The 17,189-nt window shown below is 44.4% G+C and overlaps 1 protein-coding gene across 2 annotated transcripts; it reads right to left on the bottom strand.

Moving 5' to 3' along the window:
- Nucleotides 1-78: 78 nt before the first annotated feature.
- Nucleotides 79-16,757, bottom strand: LOC122967657 (trinucleotide repeat-containing gene 6B protein-like). Of its 2 annotated transcripts, XM_044332414.1 has the most exons (21): nucleotides 16,400-16,757; nucleotides 14,871-14,958; nucleotides 14,529-14,550; nucleotides 13,668-14,105; nucleotides 10,400-13,279; nucleotides 10,059-10,211; nucleotides 9,684-9,874; nucleotides 9,391-9,453; nucleotides 8,965-9,123; nucleotides 8,658-8,795; nucleotides 7,690-7,890; nucleotides 7,335-7,448; nucleotides 6,672-6,870; nucleotides 6,068-6,220; nucleotides 5,768-5,935; nucleotides 4,702-4,848; nucleotides 4,035-4,127; nucleotides 3,557-3,772; nucleotides 3,264-3,334; nucleotides 2,213-2,352; nucleotides 79-2,117 (listed from the first exon to the last, which is right to left on the bottom strand). In XM_044332414.1, exons 2-21 carry the CDS (start codon nucleotides 14,925-14,927, stop codon nucleotides 1,544-1,546), a joined length of 6,177 nt encoding a protein of 2,058 aa, XP_044188349.1. In that variant the 5' UTR covers nucleotides 14,928-14,958; nucleotides 16,400-16,757; the 3' UTR covers nucleotides 79-1,543. The 2 variants fall into 2 exon arrangements, with proteins under 2 accessions (XP_044188349.1, XP_044188348.1); XM_044332413.1 differs by lacking the exon at nucleotides 16,400-16,757 and having other exon boundaries at nucleotides 4,035-4,088; nucleotides 14,871-14,974.
- Between the last annotated feature and the right edge of the window lie 432 nt (nucleotides 16,758-17,189).

Here is a 17,189-nt window from a genome sequence, read left to right as displayed (position 1 = left end):
GCCGCTTAACCTGAAACTGAATTCACACAAAAACAAACAAACAAACAAAAAACATCACAGAAATGACCACAAGACAAATTTAGAAGCCAATACTTTCATCTTTATTAATCTTGTTCTCATTTGTTTAAATAAATTTTTCCTTTGTAAAATCTCAAAACGAAAACACTGAACAGGAGTGTTAAAGCCTGTCTTAATTTAAAACAAATACACAACAACAAAACATTAAAAACGTACGGTAACTCTTACTCTGCATCTGTAAACAACCCGTCCCACCCCTCCCTCCCATTCCACACAGTTTGATAAGATTTGGCATGTCCATTTTCTCAACGCGTATGCCTTCAGCTCTTTGTGTCATTAAAATGTTCTTTTTTATTATTGCAGGTCGGACAATAAAAAAGACAAGTCTGCTAAAAAAACAAACAACTTCAAATGAGAGAAAAAGCATTAGTGCCAATATTTCTTAACACACAGTCAGCAGTATACCGAATGCACTCAAAACATTTTGTATAGACCTTCTGTATAGTAAGCAGCCTTGCCCACATTAATGACAGGCAGTAACATGCACACACACACGGTCCTCACATTCACACACACGCACAAAACTGTGGTGGTTTAATCCACTTACTTGGTCTCAGTCTCACTCATACTCATGTCCATATAGTGTGTATGATACTGCGCGCAGTATCGACACATGGAGAAATGCAACATAGCCTCAAACTGCCAGCAATTTTAACATTTATCACTGCAACAGTAACAAACATGTTCAAGAGAGAATAACAGAGAAAGAGTGCGCAAGATACAACAGTAGGAGGTCAGCATTTTGAAAACAAAACAATGACATTTTTCAATATTTTCACTGTTCAAAAATTAAAACCATACATACAAACAAACTGAAAAAAACCAAACTTAACATACACAGTAAGATACAGTTTTGTTGTCAATCAGAGCTGTTTGCATGTGTTTGGATTCGGTCTCCGTTTTTTTTTTTTTTTTTTTAAAGAGACATGAATACAAACTGCACTTAAACCTCACATCATGTAGTAGTTTTAAGTTCTCTTATACGATGAAGGTAATGCTGTTTACAGTGCCTATCTGTCTGAAGGCTTGTCTGTTTTTGGTGTGTGCATGTGTATGTAAATCTGTTGAAAAGTCCCCTATTTACTAAGCACATTGCAATCCAGTCAAGTCTTTCAGACCAACTGACTTTTCATTCTTTTTTTTCAGGTTTCAAGTCTAAGCAGTTGAAATCTTCATCTGTGGAAAAAGGCTGTATACACATCTAACAGTCCCTGCATTTGTTTATATAATAGCTTAAGTCTGGCCACGAGAATGTGTGTAAGCATGTCTCACATTTCTGCTTTATGTGTGTGCACATTAATATGCATACCATGTATATGTATGCACATGTGTGTAAATGTGTAGTACATTAATATGCATACCATGTAAATGTGTGTGTGTGCTATAGTAAGTACATATGTATCCCAGTGTATGTTGTATCAGTGTCCAAACCTACACGTACAAATGGAGGGGGGAGGGGGGCTCTTCAGATTGAATCAGCTCCTCCCCCCAGCAGATCACCGGGCAACAAAGCGGCAGGGCTGTCCATTTGGTGCCTTTCCTCAATTTGCGGTGCCCCCCATAAGCTGCTGCTGGGGTATCCCGCAGTCATGCCTCCCCAAAGTCCAGACCTCCCGGACTCTACTCCCCCAACACCTCCGCCCTCCCCTGCCCCGTTAGTGCTCCACTGGGAAAATATCCCCAGCCCTGGTCCTTGGGCTGAAGACGTTTCTGAAGAACTGCCTGTACCATCGAGACTCTGCCAGCCAGAGCCGGGGGACCTTACACTACTTAGAACTGTGCCTCCACTTTCCCCTCCTCCACCACCGTTTCCGTTTCCACCTGAAGTTGTGCCCGCTGCTGCCCGCTCACTTCCTGGGGAGCTACCTCCACTGCTGGCCACAGCTGTGCCTGTTCCAGATGAACCCTGCGTCCCTCCAGCCGCTGCCCCTCCTGAGCTGGCCCCCTCTGCCCCTCCGGCCTGGGAATGTGCAAAATAGCGAGCAACTTCTTCCTCACTCACAAACTCCGCCAGGATTGTGGTGTTGCCCAGTACACACCTAAGAGAGAGTTGAAAGATTAATGCTTTTTAGATTGACAAGAGCATGTTCATTGTCAAGTAGATGTGTATCAGGGATGTTACAGGTTAACCTACATGTGCAGTGCACCCTGGGCCTTGGCTGCTTCCTGCCGGCTGCTGTAGCGAATCAGAGCGCTGCCCTGGGTCAGGCCGAGGTGGAAGGTCAGCAGGGGGCCATGCTGCATGCAGATAGTCCTCAGTGTGGAGCCATCGATCTACAGGGAAAGAAGAAGGTTAAGTCTCAAAGATTGTGCGCGTCTGCGTGTGTGAGTGATGTGTCAATGTTATAATAATTGTCCACAATCTTGAGTCATCAATTATAGGAACAGAAAAAGGTCAGGGTATCTAGGAGGTTATACAATAATGGTTATGTGTATGAGAATTAACATTAATAAATTATGCTGTGAGACTGTACACTGTGGCTTTATCTGTGTCTGTAATTCTGTCAAAAGTTAACTATGGGAGGAAGAAATACAAGCGAGTGCACATGAGCACTGAGTAAGGCCAAATGGATTATTGTTAAAAAAAAAAATCTATATAACTAAAAACTTTGTCTAGACTTACCATTAAACATTTTAATTTCTGAGCCTTTCCCAGAGCAGTGTCATGCTAGTGTCATTTGTGCAAACCCTAATTGATTAAATGGCTCATCCAACTTCACAATCCAATTACAGCTGGGTCACGCATCACTCCGTCTCATTTGCATAAGACAGACTGAAGGAGAATACAGATGAATGACCACAGCGGTTTATTGCTTTCAAATTCAAATCTTGGCAAATCTGCCTGGGTAGCCGTTTTATTTTATAGCTGTGATAAATTCTGCTGTGATGAACGGTTGTAAGAAAATTCAAATTCTAAGTTACTTGCACAGCTTACTCAAATTAAGCCTCTGTTAAGAGGAACGCCACATAACGTCAATGTCTGCACCTCGATTCCAGCAGCAGACCTTTGTTGTATGTACGAATCCAAATCTCCCTCTTCTCTTTTCCTGTCTATTCTCTACAATGTCACTATAGGAAATATTTTCCTTGTGTCGCTTGTGCTACAACATCCCTGAACCCTGAAGTCTCCTCTCATGGTTTCCATCTCTCTTAATCTGTCCTTCCCTCTTTTTCGCACTCCTTACCTGAGGGGTCAGGTTGCTCAGCAGCAACCAGCAACTGCCTCTAGAGGCCACACCATCACTCCAAGCTGAGCCTATAAAGACAAGAAGAGAAACAGAAAGGAGGACAAGGACGAACCAGTTAGTGAGGATATCAAGACAATGCTGAAGATGACTTTACTTAAATAAATACAACTTTTATTATAGCTTCCATATTACTGTAGTCAAACCTGAGACTTTATCTATACTATTTATAGTGAAGTTATAAGCAGACAAATGGTTACGAAATAATCCGATCTTTCCCCTGTAAACAGTACCTGGCCCAAATCTTGACTCTTGGTTGATCCCACCCCCTCCCCAGCCCCGGGCTAACCGCGGGCCTCCACTACCCCATGGGGAAGGTGAGGCCTGCTTCTGATTGGTTAAGCCAGGAGGGGGGCGTGGCAGCTGTGAGCTGTTGCGATTGGTCTTCCACAACTTGTTTTGTCCGATGGGCTCTGGGGGCCAGCTGGGCTTGTACTCCGAGTACTTTCCTGAAGAGGAAATGGGGCGGTGGGGAAAAGAGGGGGAAAATGTGTTTTCACAAACAAACCACAGAAATGGGAGTGGAGAGTAATTCCTTTGGCGTCTTTGTAGAAAAAGCATAACTTGTACACCAGTGAAATATAGTGAAAACAATTATTGTAACAGAAATCAAGAAACAGCAAAGCAAATAACAACTGAGCTAATGCCATAACAGAGATTCCAAAGTCAAAATGCAGTAGAAAAAAAGAGATTAAAATAATGAAAACATACCTGTGCTGTGTGCATTGCTGAGGGGGCTGTCTGAGGCACTGTAGGGCCAGGCACCTGGTGAAGGCAGCGAGGTGTTGAGGGAGGGATTTGGCCCTATGAAACATTACAAGGTTATCTGAATAAAACATCCTGTGATAAACAAGATAAGATGACTATAGTTCAGCTGGACTGGAGATAGAGCCTGTGAAGAACACTGTTTGTCAAACCTTTGACCAAAGACTTTATACCAATAAATGGCACTGAAGCCTGTTTTCAGGGATTTCAAAAACATGTATATCCTCCTTTCTGAATTTCACTAAGAGAAGTAAGGAAACATACTGTATTTAGGATGCTGGGCAACGCACTTTCCCCTAAAACAAGTGTGTGATGATTTGATTCAACTTTAAGTATTAAAAAACTACTGATTTAAACAAAAAAGTAAAACTTGGCTGCATGCCTCACTTTGTGCATGTGAGAGAACGATGAGGAGTCAGTGAATGAAAAACACAAGCCCATGTAATCTATGCTTTGGTTTTACTTGTGAACCAAAGAACTTTGAACTCATGTATTACTTTAACAAATGATTTTTGATATCTGTATGTGATACTTTTAAATGTCAGGAAAGATAACAGTCTGCTGAAACAAACAGCTATATTCATCAAAATATTTGGCACATTTAGTCAAATACCTATGTTGTCTCGCAGTAACTGGTGGTCAGAGTCGTTAAGGGTTGGGGGTCCTGGGGAGCCAAGAACACTACCAGGGGTCATGTAGGGGTCAGACTCTGGGTCTCCACTACTCTGGATTCCCTTCCAGGGCACACCGGGCTGGAACTCTATCATCAGAGAACAGAAAACATTGAATGATTGAAATGAAATGCTATAAAGCTACTGCATTTTTTAAAAATCAAATACAAAGATAACATAACCAAAATCTGGTGGTTGAGGGTGTGCTGATCCCACTATTTTTTTATATTTATTTGGGGACAATTTGATTGCGCCTCCTCTTCTGTTTAACTAGGGGTGTCACCATTCTCCAAATCCACAATTCAATCTGACTTTCCATTTTAAGGTCATGATTCGATTTAAACATGTTTTTTCAGCACTGACGGCTATACCATTGCTACACTATCGAGTCTTGATTTGTAAAGATCAACAGATCATTGGTTTTACGCCCCAACGCACTCATCTCACAGCCGGCTGTACATAGAGACCGATGTTATTAGTCCAGCTCAGAGGACGGCTAGTTATGGTGAAAATTCAGTTGTAGCTCATTGACTACCTTACAGCTATTGATTACCCTACCTACGCTTCAACGTTTCACTAATGAGTTATTGATCCGGGAACTTCAAATCTGTCAATATATTTACAACTTTACCGAAGTGTGTAGCATAGCCTATAAACTGTAGTTCCTCTGTCAATGACGTGTGCATTGTTTAGACAACTCATGGGGAAGGCAAACTGTTGCCACACCGGTGACTTCAGGGAAGCAGGAGGATTTTCCAGTTCTGTTGTTTCTTCGAAGTTTGAAATAAAACGCTCATTTTCAATCGATTTATAATTTAGAATCGAAATTGTGACACTTCTTTGCTTAACGTGACATTTATTTATAACACCCAACATGTATTGGAAGGCTATGAAAATAAGATGGCAATATGGCCCCCTGCATATTTGAGCCTCAGTTGAAATTAAATTATCTGTTGTCTCATCACAATTCATCATATAGTAACAAGAAGCAGAGAAAGACGGATTCACCTGGAGGCCAGCTGGATGTGGCAGGTTTGTTCCCCATTTTACTCCCAGGGGTCCGGTGCCAGTTGTCTGCAGAGCCTTGAGGGGGAATACCTAAACCTTCACCGCCCAGCATTTCATACTGGGAGTAAGGGGATCCTCCTCTCACCTTTAAAGCGCTGGGTAAAGGGCCTTGGGAATGGCAAGGTAGAGAGAAATAAGGTCAAACCGATTGACATTATTATGTTTCAAATCACTGACTGAGGTGTGAGGTGTGTGAATCTTGTCTATGCGAAAATCATGTTACAAACCATGTTAACCTACCATTCTTGTGAAGGTTTGTGTCAGGGGGAGATGGAGCTGGGGAATGTCCCTCCATCATCCATTTGAAGCGGGACTGCTGTCCTCCTGTGTCCTTCATCCCTCCCATCATGGGACCGAGCTCTAGTCCTGACAGGTTACCGCCAGGGGCAAGCCCTAACAAGAGGAAAAACACAAATATTCATGGCTATACTGCATTCCACTCAAGTTCAGTTCAATAAAGACTGGCTAAACTGGTAAATGTAGCCCCCACCCAAATGTGTGCAACCCCAGTGACACTGAACACAAAGTAATGAAGGCCAGAAGCTGTTGTTACAGCAACAATGATGACAGAGGTAACATATGCTTGTGTTGGCACAAATTAGATGGATATGACTGGATGGTTGTTATTGGCCCACCTAGACAAACATATGAAGATCCAAACTCTCCTCATTCTATGTGGATCTGATAACTTCATGTACTTCATGTTATTTTGGCAGCCTAACACATACAACTTTAAACCTGAATTAGCTATATCCGTTTTATTTATAGTTGTACATATAGAGCTGATTGCATCACATCTGACCAATGCAGTCTAACCCACAAACAATTTGCTTGTAGGACTCACCCGAGTACATCCCTTGGGTTTTGGCATGTAGGTCTGATAAGGGGCCACCCATCCCAGGATGCGGAAGGGGGTCTACCATGGGCTGTTTGGATAGGCCCAGGTGAGACGGGGAGAGTTTGGAGCTCCCTCCTGCTGCTCCTCCAACTCCACCATGCTGATGCTGTCTTTGCTGCTGCAGAATAGCCATAATCCTCGCCAGCTGAGAAGGACAAGATTTAAGAACATAAATCAGAATAATTGCAAAGTACACTGAATGGTCACAAATAGACTCAGTGAGTTAAAACTTTAATTACCAACGTATAAAAATTTACAGATTCTAGCCTACATGATGAAAGGGCACATTGTAGTCACATTAAGGGACTACCAGAAGATCATGGAGAGTATGTTAAGTCTTACTAATTAGTGTGTAGCTCTTTGTGACTGAGACTTTTCCTGGCACTACCCAAAGGCAGTAAATCTCAACTAATTATTCACAGTGAAATAATCACCTGAACAGTTCTAACCACTTCCCATATATAGAGTGCACTTACAACACCTAACAATTAGTATGTTCTGTAGTGTGATTGAGACAGTGATGTTGCAGCGGAGATATACAGGTACAATAGTAATGGTTGAGGTCCTGGTGACATTGCATGGTACTGTATAAAACACAATAATGCTCACCTGCTGTGGGTCTGGCTGCTGCCTGAGAGGCTGAGGCTGAGGGAACTTCCTCTGGTTCTGCAGGAGCTGCTGCTGCTGCTGCTGTTGCTGCTGTTGTAGCAGGAGTTGACAAGCCTGTGGGTTGGAGGGCAGAAATGTTCAGAGATAGAGGTAAACAAAGAATATTACAAGCTACTGTTCACATACAGATACTGTGAGTGCACTATAAGGGGAGGGTTTAATACAATTCACCGTGCATTTTAAGATATTCCAATGCAGAGTTACACAGGCTGTGGTGCAAAACCATCAAAATTGAAATAAATATTTAATGTGATGAATTAATACATCAATGAACAATCTAGCATTAGGCACATACCAGATGGAACTGCTGCATGTGGGGGTAAATGTTGCTGAGCATTGCTAGCTGCTGTGGGGAAATCTGAGGAGGGAACATTCCTCCACCAACACCACCGACCCCTCCAACACTTCCAACGCCACTGACGCCGCCTACTCCTCCGACCACTCCACCCACACTGCCACCAGGAGAGGGCATCTGCTTCAGCATAGGACCCGGCACCTGTATGTCACAGCAATTCAATTACATAAAGCTATTGATACAGAAACTTTGAGTGATAATACCAACCATAAGAAACAGGGATACTCTAATTGATTTAACTCCATTCATTACAAATCTATGCATATAAATAGCTGTCACTCAAAGAGTGACATTTCTAATCATGGCTGTCCCATCTACCACGCAGGTGTGTAAGACAGTTTATTTATTGCTGTGGGACTGAATTTGTATGCAAGAGGGCAGACTTCTGCAAGTGATTTTGAGCAGCCGCTCCTTAAAACATAGTTGTATTTTCCAGAGACAAAGAAGACTTCAAGATGCAACAAGTGCGGGCCTGCATTCATTTATAAGATGAGATGAATAAGACAATTAAAACGTCATCTCCAGTTTGGTAATTTTACAAGGTGTCTGATGAAAGATGTGTGACAGAGAACTAAAGATGTTGCCAACGTGTTCTGGGAAAACAATTGAATTAACAGTTCATATACAGAACACAAGAAATAAATAAATAAAGTCATTGTTTTATCATGTCTAAACATTGTGCTAGTGGCCAAAAAGCCATTTTTGTGATATCTATTGCCAGATCATTAAGGTAGTCAGGTAATAAATTATTCTGCTATACAGCAGCCAACTAACCAACTGCCCAGAGTATCACTATGAGTTTAATGCATATCTTTCCCTCCACCTCTCCAATTATTCACATGCAGCATCAGCCGTATGGGCAATATTAATTTAGTACTTAGAAACATTAGACAAAGAAGACACCAGACCTGAGCAGACAGGAACTGATGAGGCACTTGAGCACGTAACCCCTGGGAGGGGTTCATGGGATGCATGCCAGGCTGGTGCATCCCTCGAGGCTGAGGCATCCCTCCGCCACTGCCAACAAACACTCCATGGCCACCCATCTGGAGCAGAGTAAAATGGAAACCATACAACAATAGCAATAAATTTGTAGTTGAAGATTTCTCATTTGATTGTTGTTTTTCAAGCAGAGTTCATCAACACTGAACATGGAATTGCGGTTAAGCAGTTTCATGAGCACTTTAAAGAGCACTTGCTGTAAGGGAAACATACTTTTTCACCATAGGGCCCCATGTCGACAGGACCCATGTCTTTGGAACTAGGCATCCGGTAACCTCCTCCACCTCTTCCTCCCCTCCTCATCTCTCCATTATAGTCAGTTATGCCTCTCTTGTCTCCTTCCATCTTCTTATCAACACTTGGGTCATCACCCTAAGAAACAACAAAGTTATTTAGTTAAAGGGAACTGTAACAGAGACCTCACTGATAATCCATTCTTCATTACAACAATATCAGTGTTTGTGACACAAGGTTTGATTATGTGAGCTTTGATTTAGTATCTTTTTAGAGAAAATGTAATAAATCATAAAATAGCAGTGCAACAATCAAGAACCCACATAAAACATCAATGATGCCTTACAGTTGCTGCTTCAAAACACTAGAATTATTTTTGAAAAATTAATTATGAATAAATCTTACCAGAAGACCCATGTTTGAAAACTGGCGTGACACTGGGTTCATCCAGCTGTCCCCTCCTCCACCCTTTAGGGAAGAAATTCAATCATTACTCTCAGTAAAGAAGAAGAGGTGAAGAGAATAAAAATGCAAATGGTAGTCAATACTGAGGAAAGTTATGAAACAAAATAAGAACTGCTTTGTCTGACTTTAAAATGACTTTCCTCTAAAATGTCGCTTTCAGTTTTTAATATTTAAAACAATGAGTCAAGAGAGCCCACATGAACCTGAGTGTCCTGGGACTTAATTTTCCCAACCTTTATGTTGCCTCTCTTTCCTCCATGAGTCTGACCCCAGCCGCCAGAGTTAAAGGAGGAGCTGCTTCCCTGGGAGCCAGTACTGTTCCAGACCCCTCCACTACCATCATCTTCCTCATCCCAGCTGGGGTGCCGGGAAGCTGCCACAGATCCTTCTCCCTTCCCACCCCAGCCTTCCATCGATTTGGTGCCTGCAACAAAAAAAAAACAAATAGTTATGATAACATCTCTCTAGAGTCTCTCTTTGAAAATTGTAGTTGAGAGATGTCAAAAGCTATTTAAATTGGGAGATGCATAATGTTGCTTGATTTGAGACTGAGCATCAAGAACTCGGATATTGTAATATTTTGAATTACACAAAATGTCTATTCTTACCAGATTTACCAGGGTTGGGTGAGGGGTTCCCCCAGCCAGAAGTTTTTCCGGGTTCATCTGGTTCACTCCATCCTATTGCTGTATCTGACGCCTGACCCCAAGCAGTGGTACCATTATCAACAGATTGTGCACCACCGCCCCACATACCTGGGCCTGGAGATTGATAAAATTGAACAATTTGCTTTACAATGCGCCAAAAGAAAATAGAAAGTTGAAACATCCAAACTGATGAGTGAGTAAAAAAAAATTAGCAATACTTTAAAAACACTTCAAATGCTGATGCTAAATCAAATTTGGTTGTTAAATGCACAGATATTTATTATGGCAAAATGTCTACACACCAACTGCTGCATTGCCAGGGTTTGTGTCCCTGCTGTGCTGCATCCCCTGCTGCCTTCTAGGTGGCTGTTGCTGCATGGACGGCGGTGGGGCCTGCTGACTGTGGCTTTGGCCAGGTGTAGCGCTGTTTTTGTCCCACAAGTTCACATTCTTGCTGTTATAGTGGGTTGGGTCTCCCCAGGCTGATGTGCCATCGTCGATTTCCATCTTGCGACTGATGGATTGAGGGGAGGGCTCTTCCCAGCCACTAGGCTCCAGGGTGTCACCCCCACCACTGGAGATTTGGGGGATTGGGCCAGACGTCCAGCCCGAACTTTGGTTCTGATTCTTGGATGGTGTACCTCCACCTCCAACATTAGGCCGGCTGTTCCACCCTCCCTGCGTGGGTCCTCCTGGTGGCTGCTGGCCCTGTGATTGGTGCTGCTGTTGATTTGGGGCTTTCATTGTTGCCACTTGGCTGTTTGGTATCTGTGCTGCTGCTGTGTGGGGCTTGGCACTCCCCCAGTCCTGGTGGGATTTGCCTCCTCCCACATCTCCCCCTCCCCATCCTCCACGCTGAGATCCCCCTTCATCCAAATTACCCCAGGAAGATCCCTCATCAGAGTTGCTTCCACCTCTGCTTCGCCCATCTCCCCACCCACCTCCAGGTATGGAGTCTCTCTGTCCCCAGTCTCCTCCACCTCCACACTTTCCTCCCCAACCACCTACCTCCCCTCTTCCCGTCCCCTTCCATCCCCCTGTCCCTTTTTCCTCTGGACCATCAGTCCATCCACTACCCTGTTCTCCATAGTCTCTCCAGTTCCCTCCTCCTCTTCTGCGATCCCCCCATTGCTGTTCTTCAGTCCCCCATCCTTTGCCCTGGTTTTCGGGTGGGAGTTCACCCCAGCCTCGAGCTGCCTTTGCCTGGTTGCCCTCCATATTGTCTTCTGGTGTTCCTGGCTTCTTCATAGTGCTACCAGGCATGTGAGAACCACAGGTGGACTGTGGAGCACCACCATCCCAACCATCCCTCACTGAAGCAGGGCCAGAGTTCATGCTGGTCGTGTGACTACCAGCAGATGGATCGTTAGTTATTGAACTGGTGTTTGACGGGTACCCAGGACCGCGACTAGTGGTAGTGTTCATGGTTCCTGATGAGAATGCAGAGGAAGATGAAGTGCTTCTTTCATTTCTGTTTGCTGCTCCTTTTGTGGTGTCCAGGTCCCAGGCCACATTCTGTCGAATCTGGGTCTGCCCCCAGCCCGTGTTAGACAGAACTCTGGGGTCCAAGTCAGATCGATTGAGCATGCTAAGTAAGGCCACTTCAGCATTGGAGGTTTGGTTGGCGTGGTCGCGCACAGACGAGGCTTGCTCCTGTTTATGTCCGCTACCACTCCCTCCTCCACCACTTCCAGCTATAGACCCTCCTCCGCTAGAGGATGAAGGTCCTCCACCTCCACTGCCTCCACCCTGCCCTCCTCCTCCATCCCACTCCCCAACTGCCCCATCCCCACTTTCGATCCCTTTCTGATTGTCCCAAGCTTTTGTCATAGTTGCAAACTTTGGTGAGGCAGAGTCCTGCAAAACACTGCCGCCAACACCTACACTGCCTCCACTACTGCTGCTGTTACTGCTCCCATCTCCTCCTCTTCCACTTCCTATTGCTAAGTTACTTGAACTTACACCTCCCGCTGTGCCACCCCATTCTGCTTCTGAACTCCCGTCTTCCCACGCTCCCTGAGATACCACTGGGGTATTTGAGCCACCATCATTTCCCCTGCCCCACGCTGCCTTGTCACCCTGGCTACCAAAGCCCCATACGTTCCCTTCCTGCCCTTGAGCTCCAGTCCCCCCTCCCCTCCACCCATCTGCCTGTGAGACACCTGCACTGAGGTCAGAGGACACTGGAGGCATGGATCTCCAAGAGGAAGAGGCAGCAGAGGAGGAAGATGAAGAGCCAGAGAGATTTCCACTCCCTTCTTCGACACCAGCAAGACTCTCCCTCTCAGTGCCACCCTCTTGATTTGGTCCTGGTCCTGCCCCTACTCCTCGCACACCTCCATCTGAACCCAGTTCCAGTCCTGGGTTTCCCAAGTGCTGCTGCTGTTCTCCAATCCTGGCTACCACAGCTGTCTCAGTGTGCTGCCTATGGAGGCTAGTTTGATTCACAGATGAAAGAGAGTGAGTGGTGATGAGGGTGGTGCTGGCAGAGAACGAGGAAGCTGATGTAATGGACGAGTGTAGAGGAAGGCCGTCGCTAGCCGAAGATGATGTCCCACCCTGCACTAGGGCAGGCCAGGCGGAGGGGTTCACGTTGGGGTTGAAATTGGCACCAGGGACACTGCTGTTGCCACCTACAGGGCTCTCCTGAGGCCCAGGAAGAAGATGGGAGACTTTGGAATTGTAAAATGCTGCTGATCCCAGCCCTGCCTCCACCTGAGAGGAGGTGGATGATCCCCACACACCACCACTTGACTGAACACATTCATTAAGCGACGACGAGGAGGAAAGAGGAGAAGAATGAGGTGGGGAGGGATTGTCCATGTTCCCTGCTCCTCCTCCTCCTGCTCCTCCCTTCTGCTGGATGTTTCTCTCACTCCATGAGGCACTACTGTTGTTGTTGTTACCGGGGCAGTCTTGCTCCTGCACCCCTCCTCCAGCCCCGTCAGAATTCAATTTGGCCCCGCCTAGGATGCTAGGCCAATCCTCCAGGTCAGTCCCATCCACAATCACCTTCCCACAGCCCTGAGAGGAGGACTGGCTGACAGAGCCTGCCCCCCATGTGGAATTTGCATAAGTTGAAGTAGTAGTAGTAGTAGAAGACGACGACGACAGACCAGCGACACATAATGAGGATGAGGAGGAGGTGGGGGGTGAAGGAGAGGATGAACCCAGGTTGGAATCTAGATGGAAAAAATTGAGACCATTCATTTAATTGACAATTTAAGCACTAATTATACTAACTAATAACTTGTACATTGTACCAATTAGTGGGGCCATTAATAGAGATTACTAGTCAGTGGTGTATATTACTGTGGTCATCTACAACTTTACAACTATAATTTAAGTGGATTTTATGTTGTAATGTCAATTGATGGTGATATGCTGTTTTAAAATCATTTTAATGGCTGTTGGAAAAACTGTACAAAGCACAGTGGTGTTTCTTAACAAAAGCAAGTTCCTGGACAATTATTACTTTAAGATAGAAGATCACTCTTGTTGGTGCAAGTGGTACTCAGTGGACTACATATGCAACTTGTTAATCTTTTCTGCTCTGGGACATCGACCCACCTGTGGCTCCAGCTGTGTTTGCATTGGGGTTATCTGCTCCCTGTGAGGAAAGAGGTGAGGTGGCTCCCCAGCCACTGCCCACTCCAACCCCTCCTGCACCCCCTTCCCCTCCTCCTCCACCCAGCAGCATGGAGGACAGCGGTGGCTGGCCCCTCTTCAGTAGCACTTTGTGGTCCTGCTGGCAGCGAAATCTTGGTGGTACCTCTCTGGACATGTATCGCTGCTGCTGGGAGGTCTGGCTTCCAGAGGGGGAGGAGGGCTGTCCGTTGGCCACAGCAGTCCGCTGCTTTGCATTGTTCCCACCACCAGGAGGAACTTGTGCAGAAACCCCGGCTGCACCAGGACTGGGGGATGAGGGGGCAATAGGGCCAGGGCTGGGGGACACTGAGCCTGGGGTGGCGAGCGGCTGGGTAGAGGAGGGCTTGGCTGATTCTGGCACTGGAATAAACAAATAAAGGTTGTGAATCCCCAGTAGACTTTAGTACAATAAAAAGACTAAATCCATGAGGGTTACAGATAGGGTAAGTTACCAAGTAGCTAACAGTCGAAGAAAACGTGCCTTGTTAAGTGTCTGAAGTATGAGCACATACAGTACCAGTCAAACGTTTGGATACACCTTCCCACTCCCTTGAATGAGAAAGTGTCTCCAAACTTTTGACTGGTACTGTATAGGCAAAACCTTGTGCAATAATTCCCTTGGTAATCACAATACATTTAAGTTCTTATGAAAGCTATGTACTGCTGATTACAGCATATTTAACAATAAGACACACAAGTTATACCACTGACATTATTATATGAAATAGTGACTTATAGAAGGAAGAAGAATGTGATAATAACAAAAGAAAAAAAAAAACATACCTTTGATTTTCTGTTCTGGCACCTAAAATACAAAGAGCAAGTCAGATATAAGGCAGGGGACAATTAAAAGCGAGGCACTGTTTACACCAACATAAAATATAATATATATATGACATAAGTTTTTTTTTACAATTTCCAAACATGACAAAATCCTACCCAAAGCACTAAAATTTCAGTTAACTAATAAAACAGTGACAATGTCAAGTTAATCTTGAGAAGTTTAGTCCTCAAAAACAACCCTGAACAAATGAGTGATAATGATATGGAAAGCAGGAATACCACACAGATTATCTGCAAAATATATCGTCAAAGTCAGCTGTGCCATTTAGTGACTCAGTTTACCTTCTGAGAGGTTTCCCTTTTCTTTTTATCTTCTTTCTTCTTTTTCTTGTCTTCCATGAACTGCTGTTCCCTTTCCTGATTCTCCTGTCTGTGAAGAGAAATGTACACATTCAATTATTTACGCTACACATCAAGCCACACTGAAAGTAATTTAATGCTCACAAAAGCATGCATACCTCTCTCTCTCTCTCTCTCTCTCTCTCTCTCTCATACACACACAGTTCAGACCTGAACTCAACATGAGTAATATGCATTTGATCAGATCCCTGCCAAGTATACTCCCACACAGTGAGTGTTGTAAAGAATGTAATGTTAACCAGGGGCAGACAGCATGACAACAGCCTTTGGTAGCCTAGCTTCTCACTGCATAATTCATTAACAAGCAAACGATTGCAATTCCAACCAACAGACAACACAGGCAGTAGCTAAACAAACAAGTGACTTCAAACTATACAACAATCATCATTTTACATCACAGTAACTGTAATGACAGCATTATCCAGGAGACACTAGCTTTAATGCCAGTGCATGACGGGATCCATCCAGTGTTATGAAGGACATGCTCTCACTGATCTAACACCTGCCTACCACCCTGCCAAAAGTTAACACAGTGAATGCAATACGCAAATACACAACTTATACTCAAGTCACGTGAGCCAGTTTTAACTGAAAGCAAAACATTGCTGGGGGCTGAGAGGGACCAGTTCTCTATGTGTAAGTAAAGAGATCTTACCAGAGAGCTGTAAATACGACTGGGCCCGGTGTTTCCGTCGGCTAAGCTGCACATAATTAGCAACATGTCACAGAGCGCTAGTGTACGCTAACTTGACAACGTATGGCAATAACCTCTCACTGTATCCCGTATAAATAGGTCAGCTGACATTACGTTTAATACACAATTGATATAATGCACCAGAATCCCTACAAGCCAGATGTTTGGAGCCACATACCGAGCAAATGACCTGATTTTCGTGTAAATAATCGGTAAAGAATAGCTGTGCAGCCACTAGAGACCATCGAAAGCTTGACCTGTGTGAGGAAGAGCTAAGGTTAGCCGACTTTAAAGCTGCCGCTGATCAGTGTACCGTGACCTGACGAGCTGGGGCTCACGGCGGCAGGCTGCCCCGGAGCAAGGTGCCTCCGACGCTCGGCTCGACGAATCTAACCTGTACGCAGTTGTCTGCAGACTGCAGGCACGTCATATTAGCCAACGATAAGCCCCTTAATTTCAAACAGTACATTTCATTAACATAACGTACAGAACTTAAAAGTGGGCACGAAAACACTACGAACAAGTCAGTGAACATACTGCTAGCAGGCTGGTTCATCAGTAACGCTCGACAGGGCCTAATTAAACGACGAACTTCAGTGACGTTTCCTCAGCATTGCAACGCACTACAAGCGAAGCTCTCTTAAACTGAGAACCCCAAATGTTTTTTCTGTGTAAACGCGGAAATAATTAACGTTAATACCCAACACACACATTACAAAAAACATCGAAGCGTATAAGGTTAACGTTGAATACTCACCTCGGGAATCACAAAGGACATAAAGTGCTTCTGTGCAAAAATTCTTGCAGACCTACCGCTAGCAGGCTAGCAAGGTAGCTAGCTTAGCGAGCTAGTTCTTCGAGGCTTTCAAGGCTAAGTTGAATAAGAAATGACATCACCGAAAGGCGAAATGTTAATTGTAGAAAAAAACGCGGAAAGGCGAGTATCCTTTTTGCGCGACTGTAGTTCTCAAGCTGTAAACAAAACATGCATAACCCCTTGATGACTGTCAGACGCTGTATGATCGGTTAGTTTACTATCGGCCATTTTGCTTCTGTGTGGAGGTTTAGCCAGCATATGATATCACCAGGCTGGTTGTTGATCAGAGAGGGGAGGAGGAGCAGGGAGCACCGACACCGACCACAAGAGGGCGTGCGAGCACTGGAAACATGACGTCATATATACTGTACAGCAGTGGTGGGAGAACAGTATGTGTCCTGCAGTCTTTAAGCCATATGAAGAACCACAAAGGTGCCTTACTACCATCTCTACACTCAGTTTTTGCTTTGTTTTTTTAAAATATGATTCTATTCCTGTGCCTTTTATGTTGCTCTGTGTCTTTTATGGATTTATTCAACTGTATTGGCAGTGGTAGGCATATTGGCTAAAGTTCATATTCATAAAAGCAAATTTACAGGTAAAAAGCCTAACTTCTTTGTTTTTACAAAGGACGTCAAACAGCACATTGACTCAATTCAATTTTCCTCTCATCCAAAGGCTATAAAACTATGAATGCCTGTTTTTTGTTTAAAAAATTTATATGAACTGT

The sequence above is a fragment of the Thunnus albacares genome, chromosome 17 (assembly GCF_914725855.1).
Source record: "Thunnus albacares chromosome 17, fThuAlb1.1, whole genome shotgun sequence".
NCBI classification, from domain to species: Eukaryota; Metazoa; Chordata; class Actinopteri; order Scombriformes; family Scombridae; genus Thunnus; species Thunnus albacares.
Note: the sequence above shows the minus strand (reverse complement) of the source record. Positions and strands in the feature narration are given on the sequence as shown.

Excerpts from the sequence above, each read along its gene's own strand:
- LOC122967657 (XM_044332414.1), bottom strand. The coding sequence starts at position 14,927 with ATGGAAGACAAGAAAAAGAAGAAAGAAGATAAAAAGAAAAGGGAAACC. Across the intron at positions 7,891-8,657 it reads ATCAGTTCCTGTCTGCTCAG|GTGCCGGGTCCTATGCTGAA; the intron begins GTCTGGTGTCTT and ends TGTGACATACAG. Across the intron at positions 2,353-3,263 it reads TGAGCAACCTGACCCCTCAG|ATCGATGGCTCCACACTGAG; the intron begins GTAAGGAGTGCG and ends CTTTCCCTGTAG.